Source organism: Berghia stephanieae, chromosome 12, assembly GCF_034508935.2.
Source record: "Berghia stephanieae isolate SIO BIC M18660-M18661 chromosome 12, UCSD_Bste_1.3, whole genome shotgun sequence".
In the NCBI taxonomy this organism is placed as follows: Eukaryota; Metazoa; Mollusca; class Gastropoda; order Nudibranchia; family Aeolidiidae; genus Berghia; species Berghia stephanieae.
This window is the reverse complement of record NC_088371.1, coordinates 43240106-43256322: the sequence shown is the minus strand read 5'-3', so window position 1 is coordinate 43256322 and position 16217 is coordinate 43240106. Positions and strand designations below refer to the sequence as shown.

The 16217-nt window shown below is 38.4% G+C and overlaps 1 protein-coding gene across 1 annotated transcript; it reads right to left on the bottom strand.

Annotated features, from left to right (window-relative positions):
• Window positions 1-2291: 2291 nt before the first annotated feature.
• On the bottom strand, window positions 2292-9679 carry LOC144958020 (uncharacterized). Its single transcript, XM_078889610.1, has 3 exons — window positions 9494-9679; window positions 5369-6061; window positions 2292-2616 (listed from the first exon to the last, which is right to left on the bottom strand). Exons 2-3 carry the CDS (start codon window positions 6029-6031, stop codon window positions 2485-2487), a joined length of 795 nt encoding a protein of 264 aa, XP_078745736.1. The 5' UTR covers window positions 6032-6061; window positions 9494-9679; the 3' UTR covers window positions 2292-2484.
• Window positions 9680-16217: the final 6538 nt, after the last annotated feature.

Below are 16217 nucleotides of genomic sequence, written 5' to 3'. Positions count from 1 at the left end.
AACGTACGGCTTCAACTCTACAAATTCACCCCCCCCCCCCCCCCCAATACCTGAATTAAAAAAATTAGAAGACGGACTTTTAGATCTCATTCAAAGTGTGCAGTTCAAAAACAAAAATAACAACTTCCAAAACCAACTGACTAACGATGTGAAGAAAATTAACAAAGAAAAACAACTTCTGATACCAGCCGACAAATCCAACAACTATTATAAAATGACACCTGAGGAATATGATAAAATGACACACAAACAAATCAACAAAGACTATAAGAAAGACAGAACACATAGATCCGAAGAGATCACAAAAGAAGATAAGAATATAGCGAACAGACTTGACCTTAGCGATCGAATCGATATAGCACCAAGAAGAGAAGCGTTCATCACATTAAAAGATCACAAGCCTGACTTCAAAAATAATCCAAAATGTAGACTAATAAATCCATACAAATCTGAAATTGGAAAAATCAGCAAAAAGATATTAGAAAAAATAAATAAAAACGTCAAAGAAGCAACTAAATTCAACCAGTGGAAAAACACCGATAAAGTCATTGAATGGTTCAAAAATATCCAAAACAAAGAAAACTGCACCTTCATCTCTTTCGACATTTGCGATTTTTACCCCTCCATCACTCCAGACTTACTAAACAAAGCATTGGAATTCGCAGCAAAATACACCAACATCACAGAAGAGGAAAAACACATCATCAAACACACCAAGCACAGCACACTATACTATGACAACACGCCGTGGACAAAGCGACATAATGATTTCGACGTAACAATGGGTTCGTTCGACGGTGCTGAAACATGCGAACTGGTCGGACTCTACATCCTGTCACAACTACAACATACACACACATACATCGGCCTCTATAGAGATGACGGACTCGCTATAACCAACAGACGACCAAGAGCGAACGAAAACATCAAAAAACAAATCTGTAAAATATTCCAAAACAACAATTTAAAAATCACGATAGAAGCAAACAAAAAAACAGTTGACTTCCTCGACATCACATTCGACATAAAATCCAATTCATTCCAACCGTTCAGAAAACCAAACAACACCATTAGCTACATTAATAAAAACAGCAACCACCCCCGTCCCGTCATTGAAAACATACCAAAAAACATTGCACTGAGGGTGAGCAAACTTTCGGAAAACAGAGAGATATTCAACGTCGCAGCCACCCCCTACAAAGAAGCACTCACAAAAAGTGGATACAACACACCATTTGTATACACAGACGCCTCCCTCTCATGTAAACCCCAACACACAAGTGAAGAACATAAAACAAGAAAACGACACATAACTTGGTTCAACCCACCTTTCGACATAAACGTCAGCACAAACATAGGACAGCAGTTCCTGAAATTAATTGATACACACTTTCCAAAAAACCACAAGCTACATAAAATTATCAACAGGAATACCATAAAAATAAGTTACTCGTGTATGCGCAACATAGAACAAATAATTTCAAGCCACAACAAAAAAATATTAATAAACCACCGACAAGAGCAAAACCCACCCACTAGAAAATGCAACTGCAGAAATAAAGAACATTGCCCGCTAAACAAACAATGCTTAGAATCAAGTTTAATTTACCAAGCCACAGTCACAGAAACTAAAACAAACAAGCAAGAAAAATATGTAGGACTAACAGAAAATAATTTCAAAACAAGATACAACCTCCACACCTCAACATTTAGAAACACTAACAAAAAAACATCCACAAAACTCAGCGAACATATTTGGAAATTAAAAGACAACAAAATAGACCACAACATTTCATGGAAAATTTTATCTAAAGCAACAGGATACACACCAACATCAAAACAATGTAGCTTATGCTTGGAAGAAAAATATACTATAATCAAACAACCTCATGAAGCCACACTCAACATGAAAAGTGAGATCTACGGAAAGTGTCCCCATCGGCGCAAATTCCTCTTAATTAACTTCAAACCGGAACCACTTCAAGAAACAACAACAGTCAACAAAACAACTCAGTCCTGAAGATGGCAAATTAAGCCTGAAACATCGATGTAGACTGCCCCAAACATTGTGGTAAATATTTTAAATAATATATATATATATATATATATATATATATATATATATATATATATATATATATATATATATATATATATATATATATATATATATATATATATATATATATATATATATATATATATCTTGGCTCACTACAATGTGATAAGTTGGGCACTGAGCCCCCCCCCCCCCCCCCCCCCCCCCCCCCCAAATTGTCAGGTCCTTCATGTTACATCAGCACCCACTGTCATCTTGTTTTCTCTCAATGTGCTCCCCTTTGATTTGAAACAACAGTAACCACTAGCTGTCGGTGTGAAAGCGTCCTTTTGGATTTGTTCTCCCGCTGCCATCGAGCCAGTCATCACATTCATTGTATCTAGATCTCAGACATCCCAAAAGAGTGAAATGAAATGTAAAATGTCTTACCTAATAAATTCATAGACATCTTGGGCTGTACAAACACGATGCTTGTTGTTCATGAAAGCCAAGGCCACAAGATGGGAGTTTAAAAGGGAAGGTCTGGTGTACTCAGAAAGGTCAGATTTGTGATTTACCTGAAAATGACATAAATCAAAATGTATCATTTAACCTTATTCCCATACTCTGTTTATCATCTCTGATTCCTGTACTTTGGGTACAAATATACCTCAGCCCTCACATAACAAAAACAAATACCACAACACACCTATTACTGCACTGTGCGGTACAAATGTATCCCAGGCTAACAAGAGCAATTTAATCTGTATATTCCTATTCCTGCACTGTGGGAAACAAATCTATCCCAGACTTTTAAGGGGGCAGTGTGGCTCAGGGGTACGGTCTTTGCTTCGTGCCTGAAAGGTACTAAGTTTGATCATTTGCCCTAGCTCCTCCCTCGTGGATCTCCATCCTTGACGCAGTGGGGGAGCTTGAGGCCTATCGGGGGCAAGGGAGTAATTCCGGTTGACCATCACAAGACCATCCTGGATGTCAAGCCTGTAGCGAGCCACTTGACTGGCACGCCCAAATATGAGACTAATGGAGATCCAACCCGGTGCCCGAATGGCCTCGGCCATCCCGGACTCCATACTTCTATGTTCAATGATCATGTCCAGGAAACAGATTTTCCAATGGTGAAGCGGTCGGCCGCTTAGCCAAATCCTACCGCGTTCGTCCACCTGGGTGGTCGACACGGTCGAGAAATAAGCAATGTCCCAATACATCTTCAGCTGGAAAATGCAATACCCCAACAAATATAGTATCCCTCAATATCGAAAGCCAGAGTATGGCAAAAAAATGAACTTTTGTCAAAGCTACTGGCCGTCCATAGCGTTGACATCCTATTACAGGAGATCTATCTTTATCTAGATGCTCAATCTTCTCGATTCCAGATCCCAGGCTATACGGTGGTCCAGCGAGAGGACACATTGAGGCTCAAAGGAGGGGTTAGCGTTTACGCTAAAGAGCCATCGAGGGTAAGGGTCATTGAGAGCGCAACGGACAGCAACGAGGTTAATAACTGTACCGATGGTTAGCCAAGGGAGCGAACGGTGAACTGCTGCAGGTGAAGAGGACAGTCCTCTGTGACTTCCTGCATAGCCAGCAAAGGCCGGTTTTTGTTACAGCAGGGGTGACAACACCAAGGGTGCTATCTCTCCCACTCTGCAGATGGAACTTCAGGAAGCTAACTGGGAGGAATTCAGTCCCTTCATCGAGCAGGTTTTCCCTGCCATCCCTCCAAAGTCGAGAATATAAATATAACCAGATTTACCAGACTGCTGGTTAAGAGCGCTCACTGCTCCATTCCACGGGACAAACGGAAATTTTACACCTTTTGCTGGATGGAAGAGTTGGAAAAGCTGCACAAGAATTGCCAACAGACCCATTCCGAGGATGTAGTTGATAGACTACTTCAGTCTCTGGCAGAAGGAAGGAAGCAATGGTGGCAGGAGACAGTGGAAAGTCTCGACTTTGCACACCCCAGCAGCCACGCTTGGCGATAAAGAAATTAGATCCGGACTGGAATTACGCGAAGGCTGCACCAGAGTGTGAGGCAGATACAATTGCCAAGAATATAAAGACAACAGCAAATGGGTCCCTGATCAGGATTTTGAGCGCGGCGTCCGCAAGGCGTACCATACTATTTTGGACTCGCTACCTGAGGAGGAGATGGACTGGACATTCCCGTTCAGTCCCCGAGAGGTGGGTGCAGCCATTAGTGATGTATAAAATGGCACGGCAGCAGGGATAGACGGCGTTTATCCCAATATGGGCCCCAGAGGCAATGTCTGATGTCCTTGTAAGGAAAGCTCCCACAAGTGTGGAAGGACACAAAGACATCCTGAAGCCAGGGAAACCAGCGAAGAAGGCCGACAGTTACAGACCGATATCACTACTGAGCTGCTTGTACAAAGTGTTGGAGGGAGTTCTATTAAAACGATGGGGCGATCCTAGACGCCGCCCTGCCACCCGAGCAGGCGGGCTTCAGGGAAGGGAGGTGCACCACGGAACAGGTCACTGCCCATACAGAGCATATTGGGACCGGGTGCAGTATTCATAGACCTATCGGAGGTGTACGATACGGTCTGGTACGAAGGAATAATGCTCAAACTTGAAAAGATCATAAGGTGCAAAAAGACCTTGAAGTTGTTCTCTTCAATCTTAGGGGAAAGAAAATTCTACAACGCACTGGGAGACGCTACAAGTAAAGTTAGGAAATTGAAGAATGGGGTCCACCAGGGTTCGGTTCTAGCGTCAATGTTATCTAATGTCTACATTAGCGACATGCTCAACACTTCCTCCCTGGGGCTGGGATACGCAGACGACTGACTGGGCACTCGATACTCAAGGTAAAGTGTGGACCCATATCTTGAGAGCTTACTCAGCGAGAACGTCTCCAGACTCAAAGCCTACTTCAACAAGTGGTATACTAGATCCCATATTCTTCCTATTTACTGGCGCTGATATGATCTTACATTTGTTGCAAGCACCGTGAAACCCTTAAATACAAACAAATACCTCTCTTTCATGAAATAATTGTGGGTTTTTAGGAAAATTAATCGCAATTTTTTTGCAAATTTTGTTGATTTAGCTTGCAAAAAACAGCCATGTCAGGGTAATAGTTCTTCTATTTGTGTAACTTGGACAAAATAATAAAATCAATTTCCTACTAGTTGTAAAGCCTGCTGCATGTAGATGTTCTAAAAATGTAATGCATTAATTAGTAAATAAAAATCAAACAAACAAAAAAAAACAACAAACACAACAAAAAAAACAACAACAAACACAACAACAAACACAACAAAAAAAATCCAAAATCAAACAAACCTCATGTTTTACTGGATGTGTTGAAATCATTGGCTCTTCTTGTTGGAAGCTGTCTTGTTCAAGACCTTGATCAGCAATGGCATTTGGAAAATAGGCATTATCATCACCATTTGTTGTAGCCATTTGGGATAAGCTCAAGGAATCACCAGTATGCAAATGTTGATTTGGAATATCAGCGGATACAATGTGCTGACGGTTTTCATTAACTGAATTAGCTGTGTTCACAAACATTGCAACAGGTATAGGTCCTCCATCATCATTACCACCTTTCTCTGTGATGTTCTCATGAGAAGTATTGTCATTTAAATCATTCAACTCATCCGGCAGTCGAAGACGCCCCACAGAAGGGATATGGTTATCTATAGGAGTAGTTCCAGCAGTCATATTGGTGGTATTAGACCGGTGTCTATGGACTCCCTCCCCAAACCATTCTGTCTCAATAACATCCCAGACACCTCTTGGTTTTTTACCATTTATTTCAACATTGTAATCTTTATAAGTGACATTTGCTTGTGGAGGAAACGACAAAGGAACTGTTTTCCAGTCTTGCTCTGATTTGACAGAGTTGTCTTGTGTCGAGTCTGCTGATGAGGATGAGGCCGTATCTAAATCATCTGGTTCCACTTTGATATCTGGTGAATCCAAAAACTTTCGACTCGCCATAATCTTCAAAGAGCCCGTGTGATTTGAGATCTGATTTTTTTTAAATGAAAGAAATAAAAGGAAATAAAATGTTTGTTTTTGTTTCAGAGGTGAGATAGCTGTTGTAACATTTTAACTTTCAGAGGTGAGATAGCTGTTGTAACATTTTAACTTTCAGAGGTGAGATAGCTGTTGTAACATTTTAACTTTCAGAGGTGAGATAGCTGTTGTAACATTTTAACTTTCAGAGGTGAGATAGCTGTTGTAACATTTTAACTCTCTTCAGTTTCAGAGGTGAGATAGCTGTTGCAACATTTTAACTCTCTTCAGTTTCAGAGGTGAGATAGCTGTTGCAACATTTTAACTCTCTTCAGTTTCAGAGGTGAGATAGCTGTTGCAACATTTTAACTCTCTTCAGTTTCAGAGGTGAGATAGCTGTTGCAACATTTTAACTCTCTTCAGTTTCAGAGGTGAGATAGCTGTTGTAACATTTTAACTCTCTTCAGTTTCAGAGGTGAGATAGCTGTTGCAACATTTTAACTCTCTTCAGTTTCAGAGGTGAGATAGCTGTTGCAACATTTTAACTCTCTTCAGTTTCAGAGGTGAGATAGCTGTTGCAACATTTTAACTCTCTTCAGTTTCAGAGGTGAGATAGCTGTTGCAACATTTCAACTCTCTTCAGTTTCAGAGGTGAGATAGCTGTTGCAACATTTTAACTCTCTTCAGTCTCAGAGGTGAGATAGCTGTTGCAACATTTTAACTCTCTTCAGTTTCAGAGGTGAGATAGCTGTTGCAACATTTTAACTCTCTTCAGTTTCAGAGGTGAGATAGCTGTTGCAACATTTTAACTCTCTTCAGTTTCAGAGGTGAGATAGCTGTGCTGTTGCAACATTTTAACTCTCTTCAGTTTCAGAGGTGAGATAGCTGTTGCAACATTTTAACTCTCTTCAGTTTCAGAGGTGAGATAGCTGTTGCAACATTTTAACTCTCTTCAGTTCACCCTCATTGACAATCAAACGAATTTGTTCGATTTTCCATGTATGAACTTGAGAGAGTTATGGTCATTTCTGTGCTGGTGAAAAAAAAAAAAGGCAAATGACAGAAAAGTCAAAATACCGGATCAATCTGACAAGTGGACAATTTAAAAAAGTGATGAGACATAGATCCAAGTCTAAGAGTAATAACAATAATATGACACTGTGCCAACGCCAAGGCCAAATAATGGTCCGTTCCATAACATTTCAATATCAAAAGACACAAAGTGACTTTGTAAAAATAAAAGTGGGGTGATAAAGTACAAAAGTTTAAAGTTGGCAAGAAACATATAGGAAGATGAAGAATCATTGGTCTTGAAACAAGAGAGGTTTTCACGTGAGCCAACTTAAGCTGCTGTGATTATTTGTATAGGTGTGTTTGAATACGAAAAATATGATATTCCCAGAATTTTTTTTTTAAGCTTCAATCATTTTAACTGTAATATGTTTTAGGATATGTAAAAATAACTAAATAATTAATTTCCTTTATTCATCCCTAAAATTTTCTTTCGGATCTATTCCAAGGGAAAACTGGAATAACATTGGAATCAGACTTAGTGCTGTGCTGCAAAGTAAGACTAAGGCTAGGTGACTTGCTCAAGGCCGTAGTCTTCAGCCGACCATAGTCGCCAGTATGGATTATAATGTTGACATAAATTCATGAGATACACTGCAGCTTAATTATTTAAGCATTTATAAAGTTTTAAAAACAATCCTATCACTAACTGGCAACCAATGGAGATTATATATAATTATTTTGGTAGGGTCATTAGATTTTTAAAATCAGTTTTGCGGCTCTATTTTGAATAGTTTGCAAACGTTGTTGTATCGTTTTGGCCAACGCACCTAAAAGCAATGAATTACAGTAGCCATACTGCTGGTTATCACCATTGTGATATTATAATCCTCTTCTCGCTAATTACAAATTCAAGAGAAAGAGAGATAGGCCTCATACTTTTTGATGATTTGTGAAAAAAATAAAAATGTTGTTTAGGGGAAGAAAAAAAAAGGCTTTGTTTACATTGACGGCGCTTTGATTTCAAACAAGTCAGCAGGCCAAATTTGTGATAGATATTATAATCTTCAAAGGCTGATGATTTTATTGATATAAAGTATCTTACCAATAACTTAAATTCAAAAGTAAAAGAAAGAGAGACTGTTCAAAGAGACCTTATCTTTAATGATTTGTGAAGAAAAATTCACCTGCTGTACAGCAATCGTTTGGGATACCTATTATAACAGATGTCGTTATATGTGGACTGTTTTGCATTTTTCATGTTGCCCGTGCTCCTGTATATAGATCAGCACTATATAAGTTGGGTGCTGTCATTCGTTTGGAGTGGAACTTGCTTTCAAAAAGTTTTGTTGTTGATTTTTCTTGTAATTTCCTTTTTTCCCAATGTCCCTTCCATGGCATACAGGGGTCCAGATATCAGAGACATTAAAAAATCCTACCATCCCAAACAAAAATCCTACCATAATTTTTTGCAATAGGACAATATAAATGACGCAAAGAAGTAACTTATAATACCATCAACAGGTTCCTACAGCAATTCCATTTTGTAATACAAGGAGTTTTCAAGGTAATTTTTAAAATTCAAGGATTAAAACAACGAATTATCCCTTCGATGCTTACGTTTCTCCGTTACTGGGGACAACTCAACTCCTTAACTACCGTTTCCACAGCACTTTAAGTAAGTTCACTTTTCTTCAAGTTTGTTGCGTAATGTAAATGTTGCTGCTCGAAGCTCGAAGAAATAAATAACAATGTGAAATTGAATTTAAGCTTCAATTTAATGTACGAAAACAAATAAAATGGATGTTTTGGTTTCCCCTTTATCAACAAAACAGGATGAATGAAACACTAGAGAGGAATGAGACATAATGTGGTAGTGGCGTTGTTAAGATGAATAAACAAAAACATTGATGGGCAGGAACTAGTATGCTCCTTTGTAAGGAAGCATGAATTAAAATAGATCAATAGATATTTACTGTTTTTGTCACCATGGCGTTATTTGTGAACCTACGTGACTAATTTTGGTATCATTGATGTTAAAGGGCACAAAACAGGTTTCTAACAGTATCATGTTAAAGGGCACAAAACAAGCTTTCTAACAGTGTATTTCATTCTTAATTCTTGATCGAATTCCTCAGAAAGCTAATGAAGTAAAAATTTATCAATTTTTGAATTATAAGAACTTTTTAAAGTGTGGATACATTTTAATTATAACTTGATACATCAATAGATAATTAATTGAAGACTTTCTCTGACAAATTTCATCAAAAATGGATACACTCGCTCACTACTTTATTTTACTCGTCATCAACCCCACTTTTTAGGACAAAAACCTCATATTTTTTCCATTTTCATTTAACTAAACTCAAGTTTTTTCCATACTTTTCATTCATGAAAATGATATTAATATGAAAATAAAGCTGATTTTCTGACCTTTAAAACGATGCCCAACACTTGCCATTTATTTTTTAATTGAAACAAAATTACTGAAAACAATTAGTGAGTCATGCTGAATGCAAAACCCAAACTTTCCCGATAGCCGCCAGATGCTGGTTTTGAGGCAGCAGTGAGATCACAGATTCTCTCTGTAAAATTGACTAAAAATTTAAACAGAAAAATATAAATAACGCTGGAGAGAAACAAATAAGGTATCAAATTTTTATGTTTTTTCAAGTCCCATCCATCCCCCTGTCTTTTTGACAGATTCAATTTCAGAAGAACATGTTGAGGGGAATAGTGATGCAATTTATTTTAACACCTTAATAATTATTTAGATAAAACGCCATAGAAGAGTCTTTGATATAATATCAGCTTTGGAATCTGACATTCACCAATAAAAATGGAGAAAACATTATGTAGTGCATTTTAGGCTCTTGAAAACGAGACTAGAGAGTTCTCTTCGAGAACAAGAAATTTGATGACAGCTCTCTGTCGCTGAAATTGAGAAGATTGATAACAGCTGGGAAGCTCTAAAGACTTCCATACCAGAGGCAAATGAAATTGTATTATCAAAACAAGGAACTGAAGCAAAACAAGCATGGATGAAGAATGAGATACTGGATTGAATGGGGGAAAGAAAACAAAATAAGGATAAACCAACCTAGATGAGAATAGATCGGGGAATAAAAAAAAGCTGTAAAGAGGCAAAGGAGGAATGAATAAATGAGAAATGCTCTAAAATTTAGACATCATTCAAATGTTTTTATCATGTTTTCAAATCTCAATAGTATCAAATTATCTTGGTTTCAGGAGGGTAATTTGTGGTTGAAGAACAACTGCACATTAAAGGTGGAATGTTCCAACGGAGAGTTGAGAGAAACCCCGCATCGTTGTATAACTGGCGAAACGTGTAAAAATCATCAATGTATTTGGTAAGCTTTTAAACACATTTTATTTTTTCTACTTACGAAAACATCTTGACCTCTAACCAATTCCTCTTTTTCTCCATTGGAAATCGACGTTAATGACTCCTGATATTTGAAATATTTCAAAGTGATAAAGTAGGTAGCAGGCAATTTTATAAGATAAAGATATGAAGAAGTGTGTATGAAACAGTTTAGTGGATGTTGCGTTATATAAATGCACGAGTGTATTTAACCAAAGGTGGATAATTTGAAAGGGGGAAAAAGGGTACATGTCAAAAAATCAAATTTTGTGAGTTATGTCCCTTAGCATAATTTATCAAAGTATTTTTGAATATATATGGATATTTAGTGAAGAAGGGCAATAATCACCTCGAGTCGATCTCCCCACGGTATATAACTCAAACATCGAGTTAACCCTCTCCTTGCCACCCATTGGAAAATCGTCCCATTCGTCACGGTCCAACCGACACTTTTATCATTCCAATTTATTTTGTAAATCATACAATTTAAAGAAAAATAGTTATAAAAACGTGACACTGTGTTGTAGAGTTTCTTTTGTTGATCAGTTTTATGCATAGAATGCATTTGTTGCTTTCTTGTTTGAGTAACAAAAATCTATTTTTGTGTTGGGTTGGTGTGAACTTTTTGGAGAAAAAAAATGTGAAAATGTCTGAAAAGGAAAGGGATAGACGATTAGTTGGGTTATCCCCCCTTCTCACGGAAAAAAAAATACAGAAAATCTACCATGACAAGTCCGTTGAATAATTTTTTGTTTTATGTAAAGGATTTTTTCTTGGAAATCGTTTTAAATGGGCTTGTGTTAACAAGTGTATCATGATAAAGAGTACAAAGTAAGAAGACGTCCCAGGTTTGAGAGGATTGTTTATTGCCAAGATGAGGGCCATTTCAATCCATCTATATTTGAAGGACGAGTTTTCTGGCCAAATGTTGAAAAAAAAAATTTTTTTTTCTAGAGTACGGTAGTAGATATCTTCCTTCCTTTTGTTTTTTTTGTGCGGCTATGTGGTCTAGTGGTATGACACTCGTTTTCGGATCGGATGGTTCTGGGTTCGAGCCTCGCGTTCGGCGCATAGTTGAGTCCTTGGAAAAGGCTCTTTACTCACATTCTCTCAACGTACTCAGGTGTAAAATGAGTACCTGGCCGTTAACAGCGGTGTCTTTGTCCAAAAAATTGTAATATCGCCTAACAGGCGTCATGTCCCGTCCTACATGTTAAATGTTGCTGTTGGTACGGGACCCCTTGTAAAGCGCTTTGAGCACATTTAGTGGATATTGCGCTATATAAAGCTCAATTTTAAAAAAAAATTCAAATCCCCATTTTCCCTAATTAAAAAAATCAAGATGGATTTAAAATTCACTCGTGCATTTATATAACGCAACATCCACTAAACGTGCTCAACGCGCTTTACAAGGGGTCCCCAGTCAACAGCAACACTTAACATGTAGAACCAGATATGGCATCTTACAGGGTGTTTTTTAAAGTCAACACTGTTCACGATTTATTTTACACCTCAGTGCAATGACAGCAAGTAAGCAAAGAGCCTTTTCCAATGACTCAGCTACACGTCGTTCAGAACGTGGTTCGAACCATGGACCTTCTGATGCAAAGGTTAGTGTCATGCCATTAGACCACATAGCCACATTTAGCAAAGAAAATCACTGATCTTTGAATGTGAAATCTTTGAGTCATAGTATACGGCCAGTAACCATTGCTTGCTACTCTTGGGATAGGACGCAAGTCTACTGCTCCGTAGACAGAGGGGTAAAAATATGTTCCCAACTTGGGTTCAAACTGGTCCCTTGCCCTTGTGAATCAAATGCTCTACCAACTGAAAAAAAGTCACTTTAAACTTTAGTAGTAGTAGTAGTAGTAGTAGTAGTAGTAGTAGTAGTAGTAGTAGTAGTAGTAGTAGTAGTAGTAGTAGTAGTAGTAGTAGTAGTGTAGTAGTAGTAGTAGTAGTAGTAGTAGTAGTAGTAGTAGTAGTAGTAGTAGTAGTAGTAGTAGTAGTAGTAGTAGTAGTAGTAGTAGTAGTTGGAGTAGTAGCAGTAGTGTAGTTGAATCTTTAATGATGTTTCCTCCTCTTGGTGTTTCCCTGTTCCACATTTCTCTCCAGTTTTCCTCCACACTGAAGTCTGCCATTTTTGTTAGGTGGAAAGGTCTTCTCGATTTGAGTCTTGTTGTTGAAGGTGCCTGCTTTATTATTGATTTTATGGGAATGTTGTCTGTGGCTTCGTCAATTCTTGCATGCATCCTTTGGTTAGCTTCTTGTCGTCTAAGACTTGGTGGTGCAATGCCACTCAGTTTTGGGAGATGGAGTTGACTTGAGACATCCTGTTATAATTCTCATTGATTCTCTTAATCGGATGTCAATGTGGTTTACATGCGGGACAATAGCAACTAAACTTGCTCAAAAAGTCCTTTTCGACAGCAGTACTTAATATCTAGAACGAGACATTACGCCTCTTTGGCAATATTCCTATATTAGTCCAACAGAGACAACGTTGTTGACGGCCAGCTACTCATTTACACCTGAGTATGTTGACAGAATGTAAGTAAAGTGTTGGGTTTTTTCAAGGACTCAACTATGTGCTGTTCAGAGCGGGAGTCAAAGCCAGGCGATCTAATTCTAAGGTGATTGCCATAGAGCTTCGATGTAGTGTGGTCCTCTCGGGCCAAAAATGGTCGCCCTTTGCGCATTGTACTTCGTACAGTATTGCAAAACATGTGTGGCATTCTGCTTCCCTTCTCTGCGTTCACAAATGTCTGTTTCTCCAATCTTAGATGCTTTGAACACGTGGTGTTGGAGACGATTATGTCGGCAGCAAAGTCTGAAAATGAAAACTTGATCTTGTCTTTTGAGATGTCAAAATATTCTTGGTGCTTCTTGTTCCACGAGGCTTTGGCTTTGGTCTGGATAAGGGATCTGATCTGACAAATTTCATACTTGTTTTCTTCTTGGGATGGTTTGTTCAAAACACAGGATGTCAGAGATTTCATCTCCTACGATGCAACAATGACTTGGAATCAATTGAAGCGTTACTTTCTTTGTTCTGTGAGTCAGTTGGACAAGCTCAATCTCTATATGATTCAAGTCTGTGTTATTTGGATTCTCCAATGATTCCAGGACTTGCCTACCGTCAGTCAGGAAGACCATCGTGGCTCTGATTGCGCTGCTTGAGTTCTTCCAAATTGTTTGCACATTCGTTGATTGCAATTGCCTGTGCGTTGTAACGCGTGCAAAGTATGCCGGTTGCTTTGGAAAGTTCTTGTGTTTTACCATCTGGCCGTTCAATGAATATTCCAGCGCCACTATTTTTGGTGCCTGTTGTTGCTGATCCGTCCGTGTATATTCTAATCCGGTCTTCTTTTGGGTTATTGTCCCCAACATGTTGTATTACAGTTTCCAAGCATGGTTTATGGTTTGGTTCCTTGTTTTCCAAACCTTGTACATTAGTGACAATACTTGGCATTTTATGTCTGTCCCAAAATGATGGCTCAATTTCTTTGTATGTCATTCATGTCGTTATCCCTTTCAAGTTTCCTTGCTGTTTCCATGAAGCTCAGTCTTTTCAGTCTCTCTTTCTCTCTCTCTCTCTCTCTCTCTCTCTCTCTCTCTCTCTCTCTCTCTCTCTCTCTCTCTCCCTCTCTCTGAGGGAGAGTCGAGAGGGCGCTTCTACTACTGCGAAAAGCACTTCGATATATATTCTTATGTGTTTTGTTGTAAGGAGATGAGAGCCGGAGATAGCTTGTACTCCGATATCAACGACATTATAAATATGATCATGTTTTGACTTTTATACATTCTGATCACACGACATATGAAAAGTTCTAGCCAGCATGAAGAATAAAAAGTACTGATTTTCGTTGTTTAGAACCCTGATAGCCGTTGCTGAGCGACGTGACATCAGACTATTGAATCCAATTTTTTTTAAATAGCATACACGAAATCTCCGTGTCCCATATTAATTTTGCCTTGAATTGACGTCATTTCGACACCCAAATCGAGGTCCAAGGATTTCACTAAGATAGTCATTGCTACATTGTGGTAGTAAGCCATGGATACATTTGTAAATGATACATGCCATCTTGAACTCAACTCTCCTCTTGACTGGCAGCCGATGGAGCTATTTCAAAACAGGGCTAATATTTTCTATAATATTTGTCCCAGCTATGATTCTTTCAGCTTTGTTATTAGGGTTTTTAATTTTTGTCAAAATTGACATAGGGAGACCAATAGATAGAGAATAACAGTAATGAATGTTTCTAGTAACAAGTGCGGGCACTACCAGTCTCGTACAGTAAGCACCACCACAAAGGACAAAGCGGTGACCCATTATGGTGGATCCAAAGGCGAGTGTCATTATACTAGACCAAACAGCCACACACATTTCTAACACCGTTTTGGGATCGCTGCACATATTACAGGACATAGGATCTAAGTAAATTCAGAATGTAACAGATTATCTCAATACGGTATTATGTCGGTATAAAAAGAATAGAGACAACTGAATTTCCAATAGAACATATTAGAACTTTGAAAGAAATTAACATGATTTAAGAAAAAGGTTTTTAAAAATCATGAAATAAAATGTAAAAATCTAACATATGATGGTATCTGTTGTAGTTTGATTGAAAATTCTATCCCGACATAATCCCGTTGTGAGACAAACTTGAAATGAATTCTATGTCAAAGTGATTTAGTACAAACTTACCTATACGTCAACAGAAACAGTTTAGTTTTAAAATCCACATCAAACTTATAAAGAAAACAAGATGTTGTCCGTGTGGATTCGATGGATATAATGGATGTCAGACCAATGGGAAAACTAGTAGCCATTATAAAAACGCGTAACCCGCACGTCACGTGGCCTTCTGACAAGTGTAACCCGCACGTCACGTGGCCTTCTGGCAAGTGTAACCCGCACGTCACGTGGCCTTCTGACAAGTGTAACCCGCACGTCACGTGGCCTTCTGGCAAGTGTAACCCGCACGTCACGTGGCCTTCTGGCAAGCCAGAGAGCGGACCTTTTCGTTTTATTGACACAACCTACTGATGCTATACAATTAGGTAAAATACTCACAACACACAGACACACACACAACACAAACACACACACACACACACACACAAACAAATGAGTGGATGGATAGAAGGATGAATATGATAAATAGATGGATGGATGGATGGATGGATGGATGGATGGATGGGATGAATGTGTAGATGGGTGGATAGGTGGATAGATGGTTGGATGGATAGACAGGTAGATAGATAGATAGATAGATAGATGGATGGATGGATGGATGGATGGATGAATGGATGGATGGATGGATGGATGGGATGAATGTGTAGATGGGTGGATAGGTGGATAGATGGTTGGATGGATAGATAGATAGATAGATAGATAGATAGATAGATAGATAGATAGATAGATAGATAGATAGATAGATAGATAGATAGATAGATAGATAGATAGATAGATAGATAGATAGATAGATGGATGGATGGAATTAATGGATAGATAGATGGATTTATAGATAGATGGATTGATTGATGGGTCGGAGAGAGAGAGAGAGAGTTGGAAGATAGATGTATAGGTGAGATGGTCGATGGCTGGACAATCTGAAGTCTCTCGTCTCATTGTTATTTATCTGTGCAGAATGAAAATCTACGATTTCATCAAAGGTAGAAGACAACATGAGCAAACTAATTATTAACCCAAACGAAATTTCACTTTTCTATTTAAATCTTTAAAATATGAATAAGAAGACA